At 33.6% G+C, this 21329-nt stretch overlaps 2 protein-coding genes across 2 annotated transcripts in view; both read right to left on the bottom strand.

The window, feature by feature from the left end:
* Positions 1-21329, bottom strand: part of LOC129225722 (uncharacterized) — a 127164-nt gene that overhangs the window by 96761 nt on the left and 9074 nt on the right. The window contains exon 2 of the mRNA XM_054860215.1: positions 1416-1535. The gene's annotated coding sequence lies outside the window, so the exon portion shown is untranslated. The remainder of the gene's footprint in view (positions 1-1415; positions 1536-21329) is intronic.
* Positions 15163-20321, bottom strand: LOC129226703 (uncharacterized). The gene is made up of 2 exons (XM_054861332.1): positions 19538-20321; positions 15163-15314 (listed from the first exon to the last, which is right to left on the bottom strand). The coding sequence occupies exons 1-2, from the start codon at positions 20319-20321 to the stop codon at positions 15163-15165; spliced, it is 936 nt and encodes a 311-aa protein (XP_054717307.1).

Consider the following 21329-nt stretch of genomic DNA (forward strand, 5'->3'; position numbering starts at 1 on the left):
AAAGTTTTTTAAAGATTCTTTGATTGGCGATATTTTGTTTACATGGTGAAAGCTGAGAAACATTATGACGTAGTCTTCGGCTTCAAAAACAGCGACGTTGAAAAAAAACTGCCAAATGCATCAGCTACGGAAATTTTTCTGCAAAAATTTTGGAGATCTGCTGGTTGATTGGATAATGAGTAAGTGTTCAATCAGCATAAATAATAATAAAAATCATTAATTACATTAAAGTTCCGTTTAAATGGAAAATGATCAGCCAAATCATACATTATTTGCCAATAATGTGCAAAAATCTTACTTCAAGATTTGACTTGAGAAAAGCCTTGAACAGTCACGAAAAGCAAAGATAGTCAACAATACAATTGTCGCTATCGACAGGGAGTTGAGATGATACACTAAATACTGTATTGAGTTTAGGAAAGCCTTCGAACATGGAACTAAAAAGCTCATAACTTGTTTTTTATTCTACTTAAAAATTTCGAATAGGTGCCATCTTCAGCAGAAAATTCAGAGCTTTCGATGGACATATAATGTAAATATGTGCAAGTATTTTTTCATCCCTATATTAGAGAATTTATACGAAAATTGTATTTTATTGCTCCCCTAAGGGGGTTTTGCGCCCCATAACGGGACGAAACTACCCTATGTGTTATTCTGATGCATAAGCTATATTATTGTAAAGTTTCATCAAAATCCGTTCAGTAGTTTTTGCGTGAAAGAGTAACAAACATCCATACATCCGTACATCCATACATCCATACAGACAAACTTTCGCATATATAATAGTAGTAAGATTGCAATGTATATGCATATTGCTAGTGTATATTATAATATGTAACATTGTTTTTTCAGTTCAATGTATTTTTTAACCCCCCTCTCCATACTTATGAAGTTTGGGGGAGGGGTTGAGTTATCCTTCAGTTAAAATAGGAAGCTAAAATTCTTCCATTGTACTACTAATCAGAAGTCTAAAAATATTGAGGGGTGTCCTGTTATCTAGGAGAAAAATTTTTTATATGTATTTTTGAGCCACCCTAATGGACACAGTACAGTCATCCGACAAAAATGCTTACGAATCTATCGATACCTGTTTCGATGGTCAGTTTACTGGTGCTCGGGAGAAGTAACTCGGACATAGATACATAGATAGGTGCATACATTGATATGTTCAGCTTTTCATTATATAAGATTGGTTGCGTTTCTATGAATTTTTCAAATGTGTCAAAACCTTTTCGGAAACCCTGTACATTGCGATGAGCCCCCAAATGTTGAAATCTGCCACTGCTCTTATGCCCTCGCCTTAGTCAAGTGGACCCCGTGTACAAGACATTAAAGCGGGCTCTGTGTAGAAGATATTAAAGTGCATACACCCGAAGTATCTTTATAGGGACCCTGTATAGGGATTTTATACGCACCTGGTAGTTCTTACGAACGGTTGAAGTCCAAATCCGAGAGATTTTTTGCACAACGGCAGCGTGTGAAGTCAGCCGTCATCCGGATATGCATACCAGTAGATACATTACTTTTGGATGCCCCTAATGAAATAAAAACATGGTTGAAAATGACTCTGGCGGGGGAAAACTCGCAAATTACAAAATAGGCATTCAAAAAAAAAAAAACTACGTTCATGTTACATGAAATACACCGCCAGCTCAGTCAATTCCAGGACTGCAGTGTCGTGCTTATTAGCACTCATCAGCCCGGCATAGAAGTGACTGAGCTGGAGGTGGAAAACCTCTTAAGGAAGCCAAGAGTGCCAAACAAACTGGTAGTTAATACAGAATTAGCATTGATCAGACGAGTGACCGAAGCAATGGTTCGGTTCAACTCGGATATTGAAGGCAGGGCAGTTGTATTCAGTAAGTTACCGCCCCATAGCCAGGGCTAAGACAGAAATACATGAAATACACCGCCAGCTAAGTCAATTCCAGCCGAGGACTGCAGTTTTGTGCTTATTAGCACTCATCAGTCCGGCCTTGCCTTCAATATCCGAGTTGAACCGAACCCTTGCTTCGGTCACTCGTCTGGTCAGTGCTAATTCTGTATTAGCTACCAGTTTGTTTGGCACTCTTGCCTTCCTTAAGAGGTTTTCTACCTTCAGCTCAGTCACTCTTATGCCGGGCTGATGAGTGCTAATAAGCACGAAACTGCAGTTTTCGGTTGGAATTGATTGAGCTGGCGGTGTATTTCATGTATTTCTGCTTTAGCCCTGGCTATGGGGCGGTAACTTACTGAATACTTTCAGGTAATTTAAGTTATTTTAAGTTTCGTTAACCTTAATTGATTCGTACATTCAATGGAAGAAATATTAGCAAGGGTTTTTACAATATGAACGAGGCATTTTGAAATCACAATGACAGTTGTTTTATCATGGCATTTCTATTAGAAATTCACAAATAAACACGCTAATTTATATCATTAATGAGCGAGATTAATGCACTCGTAGTTATAAAATGTTAATCTGATACATATAAAACATTTTTATTTCAAAATGTATGAGAATGTGGGGCAAAGTGAAATAGTTAAACAACTTACTTCTTAAAAAAATAAGCAAGTTGGAAAATCGTTCTGAAAATTACCGTTCATAAACGAACTGATGTGTGCATCACATGACTTCCTTTTACGCCAATTTAATGATAATAGTGCCTTGAAGTAAGCAAAGAAACACTTTAAATATTTTTACCCCAAGTTTACGCGAACTGAAGTAAAAAAACGTTTTATACAGATTCATTTTCCTGATATTGGACAGATTAATGTGATTCAACGGTTAACTCTCTAAATATCGCCATTAGTAGTCAAAATAAAACCAAATTTCAAAAAAAAAAAAAAAAAAAAACCGCCAAATTTGTCGCTAAGTTGGCGAAAAAACTTGGTGACCAAAAGCCTGCGATATTTCGACAAGTGTTTTCCAAATTATAACACCACTTGAGTTTGCATTGATATTAACAATGATTTCCCCCAAAAATGGTGTAAAAGATCCCCTTAGAAACATCCAAGTGTACCCAAAAAAGGAGGTGCACAACTAAACCCCACTAGGAGTCTACGCACCGAATTTCAACTTTCTAGGACATACCGTTTTTGAGTTAGGCGAGATACATACGCACATACACACGTACGCACATACATACGTACATACAGATGTCACGAGAAAATTCGTTGTAATTGATTCGGGAATCACCAAAATGGATTCTTCAGGTATCTATACGTTCTTAGGCATGTATTCACGTGTGGTCGAGTAGAAAAAAAAACTCAACATTCATTTGGGGGTGAGCAAAATGGAAATTAAGGTTGATTTTTGAGTGAAAATTTTTTCGCGAATACACTACTTCTTTTTTTGTAAAAGGAAGTAAATACATAAAAACAAATTCTAGATAAGTTTTTAACTTATTTCTGAAATTTATAGCTTATTCCCAGCTATTTACAATGAAAAATGATCAAAAACTTTTTTTTGTTTCCTGAATTTGTTGTTCGCCCCGCAAATGAATAGTAGACTTAATTTTTGTTGGGAAATGGCGGCTGAGGTATACTTTTTATGTCAAAACTATTAGAGAGCAATTGGTCTTTTTTTCCTCAAGAAATCCATAAAAATATGTATTTTTAAAAGTGTCCCAATACTTTCGGTCGTATAGTGTAGGTAGGCTTTCATTCAAAAGTTTTTTTTTTTTTTTAATTTTTTATCTTGCTGTATAATAGCACCTTCTGGGGCTGGCTACTCGTACTGTTTCTTGCACCATATTGGCATTAATAATGCAAAATTCAGGGTTCGCCGATATATATCAGTCGATATATATCCGATATTTATTTGGAAAATATCATGATATTTTCGATATTTATGTTTTCAAATACGGTATTTTCAATATAAAAATTATTAATCATAGTAATATTGTTTATTTATTATTAAAAGTAACCAAAAAATTATGTACTATATTTTTATGATGTATTAATACATCATTAATAGAACAAAGTAATATGATATTCCTTTTTATTTTATGTTCATAAAAATTAGTAATGTAACAATTTTAATTCTTATTAAAAGTGCCTATGTAAGTATTAAACAGTGGTCAGAAAAAAAGAAAATGTCTTAGGATTATGCACCAACTAAATGCATATTTTTTATTTCTGAATAATATAACTGTAAAAGTAGTCAACAATAAAAATGAGTAAAACAGCTCAAGCTAAATTAACTCCATTAAAATTGATAAAAATCTTTACTAATAATAAAGCAGAAAGTCTCTCTGTCCGGAGGATGTCTGTAGGATGTCTCTCTGGATGTCTCTCTGGATGTCTCTCTGGATGTCTGTAGGATGTCTGTGACGCGCATAGCGCCTAAACCGTTCGGCCGATTTTCATGAAATTTGGCACAAAGTTAGTATGTAGCATGGGGGTGTGCACCTCGAAGCGATTTTTCGAAAATTCGATGTGGTTCTTTTTTTATTCCAATTTTAAGAAAAAAAACTATCATAAATTACGAAATTATCGTAACGTGGAACCGTAACATGGGCACAAGCCAATTGGCGAGATACGAAATTATCATAACGTGGAACTGTAACGTCGGTACAAGCCAATTGGCGAGAAAATTCACCATACATTATTTGTAAATATACAAGCGAACCAAAAGACCTTTAATTTTTGTATTACGGGCGAAGCCGTGCGGGTGCTACTAGTGTAAAATAAAATATTAGATATAAGTAAAGAAAGAGACCTTAATTTTAATCAACATATTGTTATAATAATATAGGAAAAAAAAGAGTGATTTGAAATGCTTTTACTATTTTGACGACTTTAGTTTGTGCTGACTGAAAATATCGGATAAATATCAAAATATCCGATATGTATATATATATATATATATATATATATATATATATATATATATATATATATATATATATATATATATATATATATATATATATATATATATATATCAAAATATCGGATATTTTCGATATTTTCGAAAATATCATGACATTTTCGACCACTGACAAAGATTCAATAAATCATCTTTGAAACAAATTTATGTGTTTTTGTAGCGATTTCGCAAGAACTAATTTGGCATGAGCATTTTCTCAGCTCCATTTCCTTCCAAACAATTTTATTCCAAATAACAGACAGGTCTCATGACAGACACTAAACAATTACCTCGCGAAACTTCGTTTACTTAATTAAGTAAAACAAGCAAAAAGAAATTGCTTCCGGAAACCTGCCTGATTAAGCTGATTAAGCTGATAATCAGCTCATGCTGCTTCATTAAGCTACTGATAATCTCTTCAACCCGGAAGATCTTTAGTTGTAAGAGAATGTCAATGGCAGCTATGTTAGCCTAAAAGCCATCGAACTTTGCCCAATCGATATTACTTAGCGAGCAATGTAACTATAACTGGGACTGGAGAAAAGTGAAAATTTCACCTGTCTTCAGCAGTTGGCTAATAACTTCGGATGCACCTAAAGAATGTGACAAATTTTGAGTGGAGGAGGTTTGGAGATAATCGAAAGAAGTTCTATGACCTCCCTAAATGAGATCTTCCGCCATGTTCTGACAGATTAATTTGCCAATTAAACACAAGTTGCTATTGGCAACCGTCTGCGAAAACAGATTCTATTTTTTGCAAAGAACCGACTTGCACCCGAAGTTGTTTATTTTTAGCACCTTGCCGAAGAAAAATATTCCGGTAATGGCTTGTTATTTGCACACTACAATGACATCTGGTATCGTTACTTCTGGGATTTTTTTTTTTTTTTTTTTTTTTTTACATTCTTAGAAATAAGCATCATTAACGCATCAAAGTTTGAAGAATATTGAGAATAAATCTCACCAAAACTAGAAAATCTTTATCAAACAGGGAAAGGTCTAATTTTCTAATCACATGACATTTAATACTGAAACTTTAAAACATGTAACATGAAATAACCAACGTATTTATAGCACAAATATACAAATTATGCATACATATGTTTCGGGGTTTCAAGGAACTCCTTTTTCAATGCAAAAATGTGAGCAATGCGAAAAAGGGGTTCCTTGAAACCATGAAACATATGTATGCAGTAATCTGTATATTTGTGCTATGAATCTGTATATTTGTGCTATCTGTATATTTGTGCTATTGATTATTTCCTGTTACCTCTTGGCACAAAAGTATTTATTTATTTCTTACTAGTGATACACGCACGGCTTTGCCCGTAATAGAAAAACTAAAAGGTATTTTGGTTCGCCTGTATATTTACAAATAATGTATGGTGAATTTTCTCGCCAATTGGATTGTACCCATGTTACGGCTCCACGTTATGATAATTTCGTATCTCGCCAATTGGCTTGTGCCCATGTTACGGTTCCACGTTATGATAATTTCGTAATTTACTTGTCCATCTTATGATAATTTTGTTCTTAAAACTGGAATAGAAAAAGAACCACATCAAATTTTTGAAAAATCGCTTCGAGGTGCACACCCCCATGTTACAAACTAACTTTGTGCCGAATTTCATGAAAATCGGCCGAACGGTCTAGGTGCTATGCGCGTCACAGAGATCCTACAGACATCCAGACATCCTCCGGACATCCAGGCAGAGAGTCTTTCAGCTTTATTATTAGTAAAGAAGATTCAAGCAAGTAACTGAAATTAAGAGTAAAAAGAAAAACCATTATTATTTTCAATTAATTTCAATTTTCTTTCATTTTAAGACTAGAAAATCGCCCGTCAAGGTATGATGCGTGAAAATTGCTCTTACATTTGAACGAAGCAACTAACTGTTTGGTGATAGTTTGATAGTTGAAATTTCAATCCTAATTCCAGTGGATTAACCCTAAACTTCAGTAGATAACGTTCATTATTGACCACTTTTACATTTCTTCATTCTCCTAAAATGAGTCTTATCAGTAAAACAGTTAAGATACCGGATCCAATTCAGCCCTCTCAAAATAAAGCATTTCCCTGCACGTCAAACATTACCAAGTTCCATTGTTGATGACATCAGCGTTACTCGATCATTCGCTATTATATATGTATGTGGATAATGCTTTCCTTCCAATTAAAGAGAAAATATCTATCGTCTAAGAAAGAAATCTAACCCGTTCCCACGTACAAACCCGTGAAGAAAAGTGTTGAATACACATCAAATTTCATAGTCAAAGTATAAAGTGTAAATTATAGATTTCATTTCACGATTAGATATTTAAAAAAATGCGGATTTGCAATGATACATTTAAATTAGCGTTTGGTCGGTACGAAAAGCCCTGGTAGCTATCATTTATCAGCAATAAGTAACCGTAATTAGCCAAAAATAGCTCAGCTTAAGTTATTTGTTTTCAAAAATTTGATTGCTCTTAAGCCAAAATTAGCACACATGAAAATTGCATAGAAAGAAATCTCACTTTCTCTTCTTTTAATGTATTTTATTTTCCTTTATAAATAATGGATGGTTTCAAATAGTTTTAGAAAGAAACTTCATGGGATGAAAAGGGTTCAGATCTCTTAAAAGTGTGATTGAAAAAGGCAGTCCTTCCTGTCTTCTCGACACAGCAGATAGAATACGACATCGAAAGGTATCAGGTTTGTTTTGACTCCGCTGTCACTTCGTGTTAAACAGACTACAGTTACCTAAATAGCTGAGTGTATTAAGCATCAGGCAAGTGTCTCAACTTTTACTATCGAAAAAATATACTTCATTCATTCACTGATTTAGCACTTTTTATGTCTTACTGATTTTAACACAATGATTTTTTACCATTCGAGTGTCCTTTAACTTATTGAGTTTAAGCAATAACGGCGATTCGGAAGAACGAGGGGGAGGAGGCAACTGCCCCACTTTTATGGTTCATTTATTTATTTTATTTTCCAATTTAGAAACCAAAACTAGAAATCATTCAAAAAAAGCTGAAGTGTCAAAACTTTCAGATCATAACTATTTGTTTTACTTTGTATATCTGTGTAAGAAACATTATTGAGCACAAGCAGTAACTTTTAGTTCATTTATTCGTTTTTTAGATATTAGTAAATCAATTGTTTTATTTAAACAAGCCATACACTTGCTCAATGAAATTATTACCAATTGTTTGTGACATCTCAAAATACTTTGGGGTGAATAATGTAAGTCTAATTCATGTCTGAGAGTTTCTGAGGGGAAAGTTATTGATATCTTTCATCAAAATCTTAATCTCTCTTTTTTTTTTTTTGATCCTATGGCCTTAAAAATCCTATGACTTAAAGTCGTCGTTTTTTTTTTTTTTTTTTTTTTTTTGCCCCTCCCCCTTTCTTTACTTTTCAGTCCCTATCGCCGCCTCTGAATTTAAAAATAACTGAATGTTAGTGTTTTCATTTTAAGAGATAAAAAAATTCGCAATTTTTAGCACCCTAATCGAAAAATGTGTCCGAGAAAAATTTTACAAATCGAAACTAAAAACAGAGCCAGATTTGGAAGTGTGGAGGCCCCGGGACAACGAAGGAGTGGAAGCCTTTAATCAGGGTTCGAAAAGATCATCATATTTTCGAAAATATCCGATACTGTGATATATATCTGAATATTTTGATATATATATGTATATATCCGATATTTTCGACCGGTGAAAGTTAGGATATTTTGTACAAACTTTACAGTGGGGACCTCTTCGTTGTGGAAGCCCCGGGCCAGTAGCCCCGCCTGCCCTCCCCTAAATCTGGCCCTGACTAAAAATATATTTTTTGTAAAGATAACCAAAAAGCATAGTATTAACTTTTAGTGTCAGATGCAAGTTTTATATTTTTAAAAAACTTAAAGCGAAATTTCATTATGAAATGACGTTAAGATAAATTCTTAACGTCATTTCATAATCAATGACAAGGTCTACGAAAAGTTTAGTTTGAAAGAAAAATGGAAACTTCACGCTTGGCAGGGAAAATTTTTACGAGAAACATTTTACAAATCGAAACTAAAAACTTTTTTTTTTTTTTTTTTGTAAAGATAACCAAAAAGCTCAGAAAATTTTTAGTGTCAGATGCAAGTTTTAAATTTTTTAAAAACTTAGAGCGAAATTACATTACGAGATGACGTTAAGGTAAATCCTTAACGTCATTTCATAATCTACGAAAAGGTCTACGAAAAGTTTAGTTTTAAAGAAAAATCCCACTTGGCACAAAAACGTTTGCCCTATTTACAGTGGACTTATTCAAGTGCATAGTGGATGCAAATACATATGCGGCAGTGAGAAGCAAAGGGATGCAAGTGGAAATTTTCCAGTTTTGAATAAGACGCGTTTAAAGATAAGATCCCAGGTAAGTTTTAATTCAAAAGTTTTCTAAACTGCTGTATATGCTGTATAACAGCATCTACTAAGGCTACCAGTACTCTCTCTTGTCCCAAGACAGAGAAGAAATTCACCTACCATTTGTACTGGTTATTTGATTTTTTTTTTTTTTTTAATTTTGCCACTGACATCCCTTTGCTTCTCATTACTTCATATATTTACCATTTTACAGACAGTTTCATTTTAACAAAATATTAATTACCTTAATAGTAAATCTTTCGTTTGCAAGGTCCGTTATAAGCTTTAATATTCAGAAATATTTTTATTGTGCAAACTAATCAAGAAGTACAAAAAATTTGTTTCGTAACGTAATTTCACTCTATTCAATTTTAGTCTCTATATGTGCAAAAATTATGACATCTGAATAGTTGTCTAATTTCCAAAGATACTATATTTAAAGTAAAAATAAAAAATATCTGAATTGCTTTGGAACACATGTAAGAACAATAACTAAAATCAATAAAAGGATAATTCGAGTACAAAACATTTATTCCGTTTTATTAGCCTCTAAAAATACAATAGCTAGTTGAAAATGTTGAACGTATTGATCGTAGTTTACTTCAAACTGTAACCCAATTGAGATTTCAAAGACTGTTTGACAATAGATAAAAGCATTAGCATAAATTGCCCAGAATTTCCTTTAGAAGAACTATTAGTGGATCATATATTTAATGTATTGTGTAACATTTTATTTCTGATGAAGAAAATAAAAAGCATTCAGCCGAAAAGGAGGGCATATCTAAATAAAATAATATCTCCTTGAACTTAAAATTAATTTTAATGCATCTTCATAACCAAATTAAAGTGGTCATGCATTAAAAACCAAGGTTATTATTTGAAAAACTAGTTTAAAGAAATGCGTCCTTAAAATCGGTCATCATTACATTACTTTACAGGAATTAACCTCATTCACATACAAAAGCCGTTTCTGATAAAATTTGTTTTTGCTTTTCATTTTATGCATTCCATTCATAACCATTCTGTTTGCTTTCACTAAAATAAATGGCTTTTTAAGAAGATAATATCTGTATAAAAAAAGTGCTAATAATATCTCAAAGCCTTTTATTTTACTGAACAATAAAAATCGCTTATTGCTTTAACTTCGCCCGGAGGCAGATCTTAAATGGCTAAAAAATCCGTTGTTATTGGGTCATTCCATACAGATTCAACGGATGAGTTCGCTCGACCATTTTTAATTTTTTTGAAATTCATATCCCAAAATGATGCATATGAATGATGTTTAAAACCACTTTTATTTTTTCTCTAACCTTAACCCTTGATTTTTTAGGGGTCATCAAAAGTGATTTTTGCAGTCAAAATGGGACTTTTAGACCTTTTCATTTTGGCCAAAATCTATTTGAATTACATTTATGGCAGTTAATTTTACGCTTTGATGTTAAAGTGTGTGAGATGATAGTCTCACATGCTGATTTACGTGAGTGTAACTTAATAATTAAAATAATAGCAACAGGTTAAAGTTCAAGGTCAAATGTAAAATTTTTTCTCATTTCAAAGGGTCATAACTCGCTTAGGGGACGAAAACACAAAATGAAATATGGCAAAAACTAATCACTGGAGTCACACTAATGAGAAAATATAGCTGTAATTGTGTGTTTGTTTACCCTTTACAAATTACAGCTCCTCAAAGATCAGAAAATTGAGAAAAATGACATTTTTAGACCCCTGTAAACCAAAAGAAGATGGAATTAAAAATGAAATTTCTTGGCCAATTGAATATTCCTTTCAAGTACTATACATTTTATATATATTGTTTTGCGTATTTGGTTTGTAAAAAAGATACAGGTCTTTGAAATTGAGCAATTTCGATAGTTAATTTACGCACTAAAACAGAAATAAAAAGTGTGAAAACTTCATTGCAATTTCTTAAATGTCTTACATAATATATTATACTGAAAAAACATATTTTAAGTATAAAAAAACTATTTTAATTTGATAACTTAGAAATATTTGGACATGAATGAGTAGTTCATACTTCATTGACAGCTTAAGTAGTTAATTTATAGACAATCTACACACACAAATTTTCAATACACACAATTATATGCTCTGTACATTAACATATCTAAATTGCCTTAAACATATGCAAACTTGTTTGAGTGTAGTTTTGAAAAAATGAACTCACTTAGTAGTCCTATAGTTGTAATGGTGACTCAAGTATATGGCGTTTTAAAATGCTTTACCAAGGCACATTCATAATTTGATACTTCGAAAATGTACTAGGAGCAAGACAATGACAGGGGTTCTAAATTTAGTGATCAACGCAAGCTATGTAATAACTTTTTTGACAATAATGGGCATTTTCCTTTGATAGTCTTTTTAGTAACACACTATTCTTCATACCTATTGCTAGGGGACAATAATTTTACAGTGATAATATTTAAATACGGTGGCATAAAGCAGTGATTAAATGTTGTATTGGGAATTTTATTTGCAGAGTCAAACCTTTCTTGCAGCATTTTTTCAGCTAGTTTAATATACTGAATGCTCACAAGGATACATGCAATGTTTAGTAGCAAAAATGCAGAAGGTATACCTACATTTCTGTAGGAATTAAAATGTGACTTCTAGTAGTTCTTTGCAAGCTAGTCTAAGTAGTATCAATTCTTTTTACGGTTCTTCTGATTCTGTTACAATGTCCACTACCGTGTGATATTGCATAGAAATGCCATTCAGCTCTCACGTTTACATCCGTTTTGTGATTACATAAATTAAGAAAGTTCTTTCTATTTTTGTTGTGTATTTGAGTAAAGTATTTCAGTACGCCACATGCTGTGTCACCACCAGAACTATAGTACTACTGTGTGAGTTCATTTTCTTAAAACTACACTGAAGCAAGAAATGAAAAACTCACCTTTTTTTCCTTTCAACTATGTAGATAATACTTTTGCACGTGTTTAGGCAAGTTACATAAGTTAATGTACAGAGCGTATGTTTGTATGTATTGAAAATTTGTGTGTGTAGATAGTCTATAAATTAACTACTTAAGCTGTCAATCATGTACGAACTACTCATTTATGTCCAAATATTTCTAAGTTATTAAATTAAAATAGTTTTTTTTATACTTAAAATATGTTTTTTCAGTATAATATATTATATAGGCCATTTAAAAAAGTGCAATGAAGTTTTCACACTTTTTATTTCTGTTTTAGTGCGTAAATTAACTAGCAAAATTGCTCAATTTCAAAGACCTATATCTATTTTACAAACCAAATACACAAAACAATATATATAAAATGTATAGTACTTGAATGAAGTATTCAATTGGCCAAGAAATTTCATTTTTAATTCCATTCCCTTTTGGTTTACAGGGGTCTAAAAATGTCATTTTTCTCAATTTTCTGATCTTTGAGGGGCTGTAATTTGTAAAGGGTAAACAAACACACAATTACAGCTATATTTTCTCATTAGTGTGACTCCAGTGATTAGTTTTTGCCATATTTCATTTTGCGTTTCCGTCCCATAAGCGAGTTATGACCCTTTGAAATGAGAAAAAATTTTACATTTGACCTTGAACTTTAACCTGTTGCCATTATTTTAATTATTAAGTTACACCCACGTAACTCAGCATGTGAGACTATCATCTTATGCACTTTAACATCAAAGCGTAAAATTAACTGCCATAAATGTAATTCAAATAGATTTTGGCCAAAATGCAAAGGTCTAAAAGTCCCATTTTTGACTGCAAAAATCACTTTTGATGACCCCTAAAAAAATCAAGGGTTAAGGTTAGAGAAAAAATAAAAGTGGTTTTAAACATCATTCATATGCATCTTTTTGGGATATGAGTTTCAAAAAAATTAAAAATGGTCGAGCGAACTCATCCGTTGAATCTGTATGGAATGATGGATAGATAAGAATCACGCGTAATCTTCTTTAATTTCATTTCATAACTTCTTATAAAATAATCACACAACTTTGATTGAAAACTTAAAATTTATTGGAAATTCGTCCTTACTTTACCAACACAAAAAGTATTAAAAATTGCCAAGTTCTGCGGGAATTTTTAAAAATTAATCATCTTTGGAATATTGAAATAGGAAAGTATATCCTGTCTACGATGTTATTCAAATAGAGTTTAACTTTCACCAAGACTAGAGATGAAAACAGTCGGAAAAAAACCGGAAAATTTCCGAAAAAAAACGAAAAAAAAAACGTTTTTTCCCGAAGAAATAAATTTCCTCTTCGGAAAAAATTGAAAAAAAAAGAAAGAATTTTGACAACCTTTCAGGGTTTTAATTGAAATTTTCAGCAAAAAATGATTAGAAATTTCTCACGCTTAAATTCTGATGTAATTTTCCCCCCCTCCCGGTTTATGTTAAAATACTGTCTAACGTTAATGCAAGTTGTTGTATGACAATATAGTTTGCATATAGATAAAAAAAAATGTTTAATAATACTTTTTACAAAAAAGCTTAAACCAATAACCTTAGTGAAGAATTTATTTTCCTTCTTCATAAAACATAACAAGCATAACTTTAATCACAAAACAATGTTTCTTCTGACTGCGAACCAAATGTACAGGGTGCGACAAAAAAAAAAAAAAAAAAAAAAAAAAAAAAAAACAGGGCAAGCAATTTTCCAAGAAACTTTATCTTTACTAATAATAAAGTAGAAAGTCTCTCTGTCCGGAGGATGTCTGTAGGATGTCCGTAGGATGTCTGTGACGCGCATAGGGATTAAACAGTTCGGCCGATTTTCATGAAATTTGGCACAAAGTTAGTATGTAGCATGGGGGTGTGCACCTCGAAGCGATTTTTCGAAAATTCGATGTGGTTCTTTTTTTATTCCAATTTTAAGAAAAAAACTATCATAAATCACGAAATTATCATAACGTGGAACCGTAACATGGGCACAAGCCAATTGGCGAGATACGAAATTATCATAACGTGGAACTGTAACGTCGGTACAAGCCAATTGGCGAGAAAATTCACCATACATTATTTGTAAATATACAAGCGAACCAAAAGACCTTTAATTTTTCTATTACGGGCGAAGCCGTGCGGGTGCCACTAGTTAAAAATAAAAAAACTAACAAAACACAAAAAAAGCTAATATGAGAAGACTTTTAGCAATCATTAAATTTAATTGGTTTCAAACTAGCAGCCTTTTGCAGTAATACAGAGATGCAACTGCTTATTGAAATTTTCATTCAAGAGCAGCAAGTCCTTTTATGAATCTTATTCCCTACTAGTGGCACCCGCACGACTTCGCCCGTAATAGAAAAATTAAAGGTCTTTTGGTTCGCTTGTATATTTACAAATAATGTATGGTGAATTTTCTCGCCAGTTGGCTTGTACCGACGTTACGGTTCCACGTTATGATAATTTCGTATCTCGCCAACTGGCTTGTGCCCATGTTACGGTTCCACGTTACGATAATTTCGTAATTTATGATACTTTTTTTCTTAAAATTGGAATAAAAAAAGAACCACATCGAATTTTCGAAAAATCGCTTCGAGGTGCACACCCCCATGCTACATACTAACTTTGTGCCAAATTTCATGAAAATCGGCCGAACTGTTTAATCCCTATGCGCGTCACAGACATCCTACGGACATCCTACAGACATCCTACAGACATCCAGACATCCTCCGGACAGAGAGACTTTCTACTTTATTATTAGTAAAGAAGATAAAGCAATTGGTTTAGAGAGTTCAATTTTATGTGTAGTTTAGGGTAGATCTTTGACTCTAAAAGAGACCATACAGTGCAATAAATGGAATTGAGGTCGAGCGAGTAGAGCGTCCACTCAAAAGATGATATCTTGTCAAAAACAATGCGCTTTGCACCACTCTTGTCTTTTTGGCCATATGAATCGGTGTGGAGTTAAAGGAAAATGTCCAATCTAACAATGCTGAAGTGGTCTTAGGCCCACAGAAGTAAAATAACTTCTAAAATATCCTTCTTGTTCACTTTTTGATTCATTTTACGGCCCTCATCCACAAAAAACTCGAGATTTTTTGTTGCTTGTCCTGCTTTCATCTCAGACCAAGCCTGACTTCGGATTTTGGCGATATCTAACATTTTCAAAGGTGCTTGGAGTGTCTACCAAGTGCGGGGGGGGGGGGGCTCTGATATTTTCCCCATGGTTTAGTAGGATATTTTCCCCATGGAAACCGAGTTTAGTACAGATTAGAGCTAATAAAATTTAACATTTTTGATAACTAATTCATTAATGGCTGGAGAAAAAGTGTTTTTACATTTTTACAAAGAAAAAAGTATTAAAAGGAAGAGAAAGTTCTCATTTCCAAAGGGGAGCTTGAGCTCCCACTTTCCTCCCATATGGGAGCCTATGGTGTCTACAGATCAAATCCTATGGTTCTGGGGGATGTGAACTTGTTGAACGGTAAATCAGTGAAAGGTATCTCTTCCACCGCGGATTTGCGGCCCGTCGCAAACGTTTCTTACATCTTTAGAATCATACGAATGCCTGAATTTTTGGAACTTGCAGAACTTCTGTTTGAGCTGTTTTTTCCCTTAGTCGCACTTATTGATCACAAATTCCCACAAACGACTGCTCTAGTGGAAACCCGAGGATTTAATTGAACTCACTTTTGGATGACCTGACGATTAATTGAAATGTTTACTGTTCGTTTTTGTACACTTTCCGGACTATCATTTCCAAATTACTTGAAACGGCATGCCGTTTCAAATGCTGTTTGTCGAGGCACAACAAGCAAACGAACTGTCGTTCTACTTGGTTAAACAACTTAAAATAGCAGGTATTCCGTTTAAAATTGTAAGAAAACCGAAAAACAATACATAAACTAGGTAATATATTGTAAATTATTTCCTAATAAAGTGAGAAACAAAAATAAATTAGGTACTCATTAAAATGAGATTGCCTTTCTTCCATTCGATGATACAATCTTTGTACGATATTTTTTTACCACATCCATACTGCCGTGCTAAGCAAAAATGGGAACTTTGCAGTGGGACTCAAGTTGATATATTGTATTTTAAAATGTAGCTCTTCCATACATTTGATTCAGATGTCTTTTTTTTTTCTTTTTAAAGAATTTTTCAAAACAATAGCTCTTGATCAAATGACCCTAAAACATTTTATTTATTACGTAAAATACGAAACAGAGAACTCAAATTTGTTCAAAAAGGCTGGTATGACTACTTTTACTACTGTGCTTAGCACGACCGTATGAAATAAACCTAAACTCCAGTTTAATTTTGGTCCAGCTTAAGAAAAACCAATTTAGTTTTGATTTGGATTCAGATTGGATTGGAAAAAATCAAAACTCAATAGCTTTCATTTTTAGACAGTAACATTTTATTATTTTTCTTCCAAAAAAAAAATCAATCATGTTTGAACGTTGAAAATTTCAGAAGTTTCAAACGCAATCTAAAGTAGAAAATGTAATTGTTATGATTAGACACACATTACCCAATATTATTGATTGAGTGACGACTTGACTTATTTCTGGGTTTGTCCATGAAAGTCCTCTACTCAGTTATAAAACAAAAAGTTTATTTCTTCTAATTAATCTTACCTTTGTGTGTATTTCTGTTAAGCAGAAAAAGAAGATGTGTGGATAGCATGTATTTTTTTTAATGATTAACCCTTTATGTGTTACAAGAAACACAGAGATATTAAGAAACCCAAGTTTTATTCATAAAGAAATCAAATTTTCCATTTTTTCCGAATTTTAACGAAAAAACCGGTTTTTTTCCACCACTTCAAAATTTCCGGAAATTTTACATCTCTAACCAAGATATATTTCTAGCTTTTAACCCTCCAAAAGTAGACAATATAGCTCCACAAGTTTGTAAAATGTTGATCTATCAATGCATATGCATAAAAGTTTAAAGAAAATACTTCGATGACAAATATGACATTTTTGCTATAAAAACATAATTAATTGGACTATCAAGCAGAAAAATTTCAATTGACAAAACTTTAGCCCATATCAACTGCAGGCGTAGAACCAGAATTTCCCATGCATTACCTTCAAAGCTGCACCATTAGCTCCCTCTTTATCACCTAATATCTCTCTCCCTCACTTTTTCTCTCCATCTTTTATTTATCTTATTTGTTTCTCATATTTGCTCATTATTTTTAAATTTTTTCGAAGAACTAACTTTTAATGAAAAATAAGAACTTAGAATGTGTTAAAGAAAAATAAGAACACCATATTTTGTTTCTAGAACTAATTATCTGAAAACAAAATGTCTGCTTTATATAAAAAGAAAACACTGTTGTTATGAAACGAAAACCTAAGTCGTTTTGTTTCAATTTGATAAAATACTATATTTCAGTAGTTTATAAGTAGTCTTTTCAGTAAAATTCTTTTTAAACCAACACAGTCTTGGCATTTAATGGTATGAAGGAAAAATGAAGAGCTGAGTACAACAAAATTCTTCCTGATAAAAATTTTTTTTAAATTCAATAAGTATAAAATAAACAAATGAAGCCGTTTTTATACAACACTTCGCGAATGCTCTTAAATTTGCGCAGAACATATTGTGGTAGTTCCAATAGTTTTTTCCTCCCAACAGAAACTTTTACCTTAGAATCGTTGCCAGACAAGGCAAAAAATAAAAAATATATATAAATGAATCAATATAAAAAATTACGAATCAAAATATTCACTTCTGAAATGTTGCTTGGATTAAAATAATTTTCACTTCTATTGGCAACTCCAATAAATTATAGGGTGTGCTGCAGCCAGTCTAATGGCCGATGAAAAAAGTAAAACAAACAAATGCCGAAACTTATAACTTGCTTTTGACGCATAGTGAATGACATTAATTTTTCATCGTATTTGTGGGAAGCTTTCTTTTCTACTCTTCTGAAATTACATTACACCATAAACTGTCTGAAGCCTGTAATTTACCCTAAAGAAAACGAATCGAATGGAATGTATTACCTTTTTCGGTTATATTGTTAATCACCGTAAGGTAGCGTATTCGAGCTCTGGAGTTGCGAATCTTTTCAGTGAAAATTGAAGTACCTTAAAATTTACCGACTCAGAGAGCCCAATAAATCATATACTTTAGTCAGTGCTTAGTCTTAGACTAAATTCTTATTGCTTTTGTTCATAATTATAGTGCCACGCCGCCCCATCTTGGTTTAGTGTTTTGGAACAGCAAGGAAATAGGCCGATCGTATAGTTTTAAATAAATACTTTATTTGGACAAATAGGGCAGGACATGAGTGTGCATATGTTGGTCTCACAATTCAATTTAAAGTTTAAAGTTAAGGGGGAATAGCTGATGGAGATTTACTCACCCATATTTTCAAGCCGCTGCATCTCTCCAGCGTAGTTCAGCCTCCTCTCTCAAGTATCTCTAACTCTAAAAAGTCTCTCTCTCTCTCTGAAAAAACTGGAATGGAATCTTCAATCTAATTTGGATACGTGGAGTTTTATTCCCAGAAAAGCGACCCTTGTCACCTCAATCTTTCCCGAACTTTCAACTTCGCCTTGATTACGTGTAGGGTGCGGCGAGTTACACGTGTATATAATCCAAACATTCCTTAATTGATTGGAAAGTTCTACGTGACTTTCCCAGCACGTGAATTACATGAGCTTCCGAAGGTTACGAGTTTAATCTTATCAAGACCAAATAGAGGGAACATTCCGGAATGGGAATGAAAGATGCAAGTTCCCTTACGTGTTTTTAAAGTTAAATGATTCCATTTTCATAAATGCTTAACGAGTGTCGTGACATTAAAGTTCGAATTTTGATATTAGGACTAGTAGGTGCAGTTTTTACACAATTTGGCGACAATAAATGAAATGCTTTGCTACTCAAAATGGATTTGCTTGCCCCCGAATCTAAAAGCGCCCAAAACTCAGTATTCGCTACCTTCAGAGCAATGACAGGTAAATTAGAACTGCTTGTTTCATAGTCCGCTGAAATAAAACAACCCCTAGAAGTTTCAGGAAGCCGGCGGGGATTTATCGGTTCCTTGGGTAGTTTAAAAGATTACTATCCCCGGAGACTGTGTTTCTCGCATTTCCCCTATCTGCACCACGGGTGAATGACCTAGCTTGATAAGAAGGGCTGAAATTTTCCCTTTCCAACTCAAACGGCTGATGCGAGTTTTCATAAGATCTGTTTGCAATGTTTCGTGCACCTCGATTAGCTCCCCTTACTCGCGAGCGATTGTAGCGATAATTATTTGAGTATGTTTGATTAGGCTGAAACCAGCAAGAACGCGATGGGTGGTTATCGCGGCAGCAGTGAATGCATGACTGATGTCTCAGATAGTTTCTCTGATGGTTACGCGGGCTTGGGTAACGGGGAGGAGGCGATTGCTCCTGTATGCTCATTTTTTGTATGTGGTTTGTTAGTGTACTAATCATATGATTTGAAATTTCTGCTTGCTTATCAAGGATTTCTGTTAGCTTATTTTGGATTGCACTTTGGGGTTCTATTGCACAATTATTACAGTTTCCGGTATCATCAGTGAACTGCATATTTATTTCATCCAAGAGAGCATTTTCAACTGCTTCCTCAAATGTGGATGGATTTCTGTTGAGCGCCAACCGTTTAAGAGGGGTTTGTAATCCCTCTAGAAATTTTGCTAGTTTTGTCTGATTTACAATTGGTCCTGCGTCTTCTTTGCTAGAATTTTGAAGGCCAAAATAATTCACCGTTAAGTTTGAGACCCTCGAAGAAAAATTTCGCACCGACTCGCCGGGATTTTGGCGACAGTTGGAGAACTGTTGCTGCCTATGACTTAAGGTCGTTCTATTTTCGAAAAATTTAATAAACTTCTCTTTAATGTTTGAAAATAGCTCCTCATTAATTAATTCTGGATCGTTCATGAAAAACTGTAAAGCTGGACCCTTTAATTTACTTTTCAAAACTGCGATAAGTTCAGAATCATTCCATCGTGCAATTTTCCCAATATCCTCTAAGTTTTTGACAAAATACTCCACATTAGTAAAAATTTCTCCGTCAAAAATAGTTACTAAATTTTGATATCCGGCTATCTTATTTGGATTAGGTAGAATAGGGTTTTGTTCCATTCCGGGAACCTGGTTCTGTTCTGGCGTGTCTGGCATAATTGAAATTCACAATTTAAGAAGGAAAAGTACCGAAAACTCACTAAAAAAACTCGTGCGAGGGGAAATAAATATGCATTTCAGAACGATCTAAACACACTTTTAACACATACACAAATAACAAAAGAAAACCATAAGAGAAACTCAAAAGATTTTAGGTGACCCATAGCAATTTTTCAAATTGTCTAACTGTTCAAAATTATATTGAAAAGTGAAAACACCACATGCACATTTGTTCATAACGGCAGAAAGTGTCCGTTACAGGATTAATTGACAATCAAGTTATTAATTTGTTTGTTGGTTCGGAACCAAGTTGTCCCTTATGGGGCAAATTGTCGGACACGGCACCAAGTTGCCACGCCGCCCCATCTTGGTTTAGTGTTTTGGAACAGCAAGGAAATAGGCCGATCGTATAGTTTTAAATAAATACTTTATTTGGACAAATAGGGCAGGACATGAGTGTGCATATGTTGGTCTCACAATTCAATTTAAAGTTTAAAGTTAAGGGGGAATAGCTGATGGAGATTTACTCACCCATATTTTCAAGCCGCTGCATCTCTCCAGCGTAGTTCAGCCTCCTCTCTCAAGTATCTCTAACTCTAAAAAGTCTCTCTCTCTCTCTGAAAAAACTGGAATGGAATCTTCAATCTAATTTGGATACGTGGAGTTTTATTCCCAGAAAAGCGACCCTTGTCACCTCAATCTTTCCCGAACTTTCAACTTCGCCTTGATTACGTGTAGGGTGCGGCGAGTTACACGTGTATATAATCCAAACATTCCTTAATTGATTGGAAAGTTCTACGTGACTTTCCCAGCACGTGAATTACATGAGCTTCCGAAGGTTACGAGTTTAATCTTATCAAGACCAAATAGAGGGAACATTCCGGAATGGGAATGAAAGATGCAAGTTCCCTTACGTGTTTTTAAAGTTAAATGATTCCATTTTCATAAATGCTTAACGAGTGTCGTGACAATAGTTGGGCAAACTTAACCTGGTAGAGTCGTAAC

Source organism: Uloborus diversus, chromosome 7, assembly GCF_026930045.1.
Source record: "Uloborus diversus isolate 005 chromosome 7, Udiv.v.3.1, whole genome shotgun sequence".
In the NCBI taxonomy this organism is placed as follows: Eukaryota; Metazoa; Arthropoda; class Arachnida; order Araneae; family Uloboridae; genus Uloborus; species Uloborus diversus.

What these genes read in the sequence shown, in the direction of transcription:
- LOC129226703 (XM_054861332.1), bottom strand. Translation starts at nt 20,321, where the DNA reads ATGCCAGACACGCCAGAACAGAACCAGGTTCCCGGAATGGAACAAAAC. An exon ending in TCCCCGTTACCCAAGCCCGC is followed by an intron (nt 15,315 to 19,537) that starts GTAACCATCAGA and finishes TGAAAATGTTAG; the next exon opens with ATATCGCCAAAATCCGAAGT.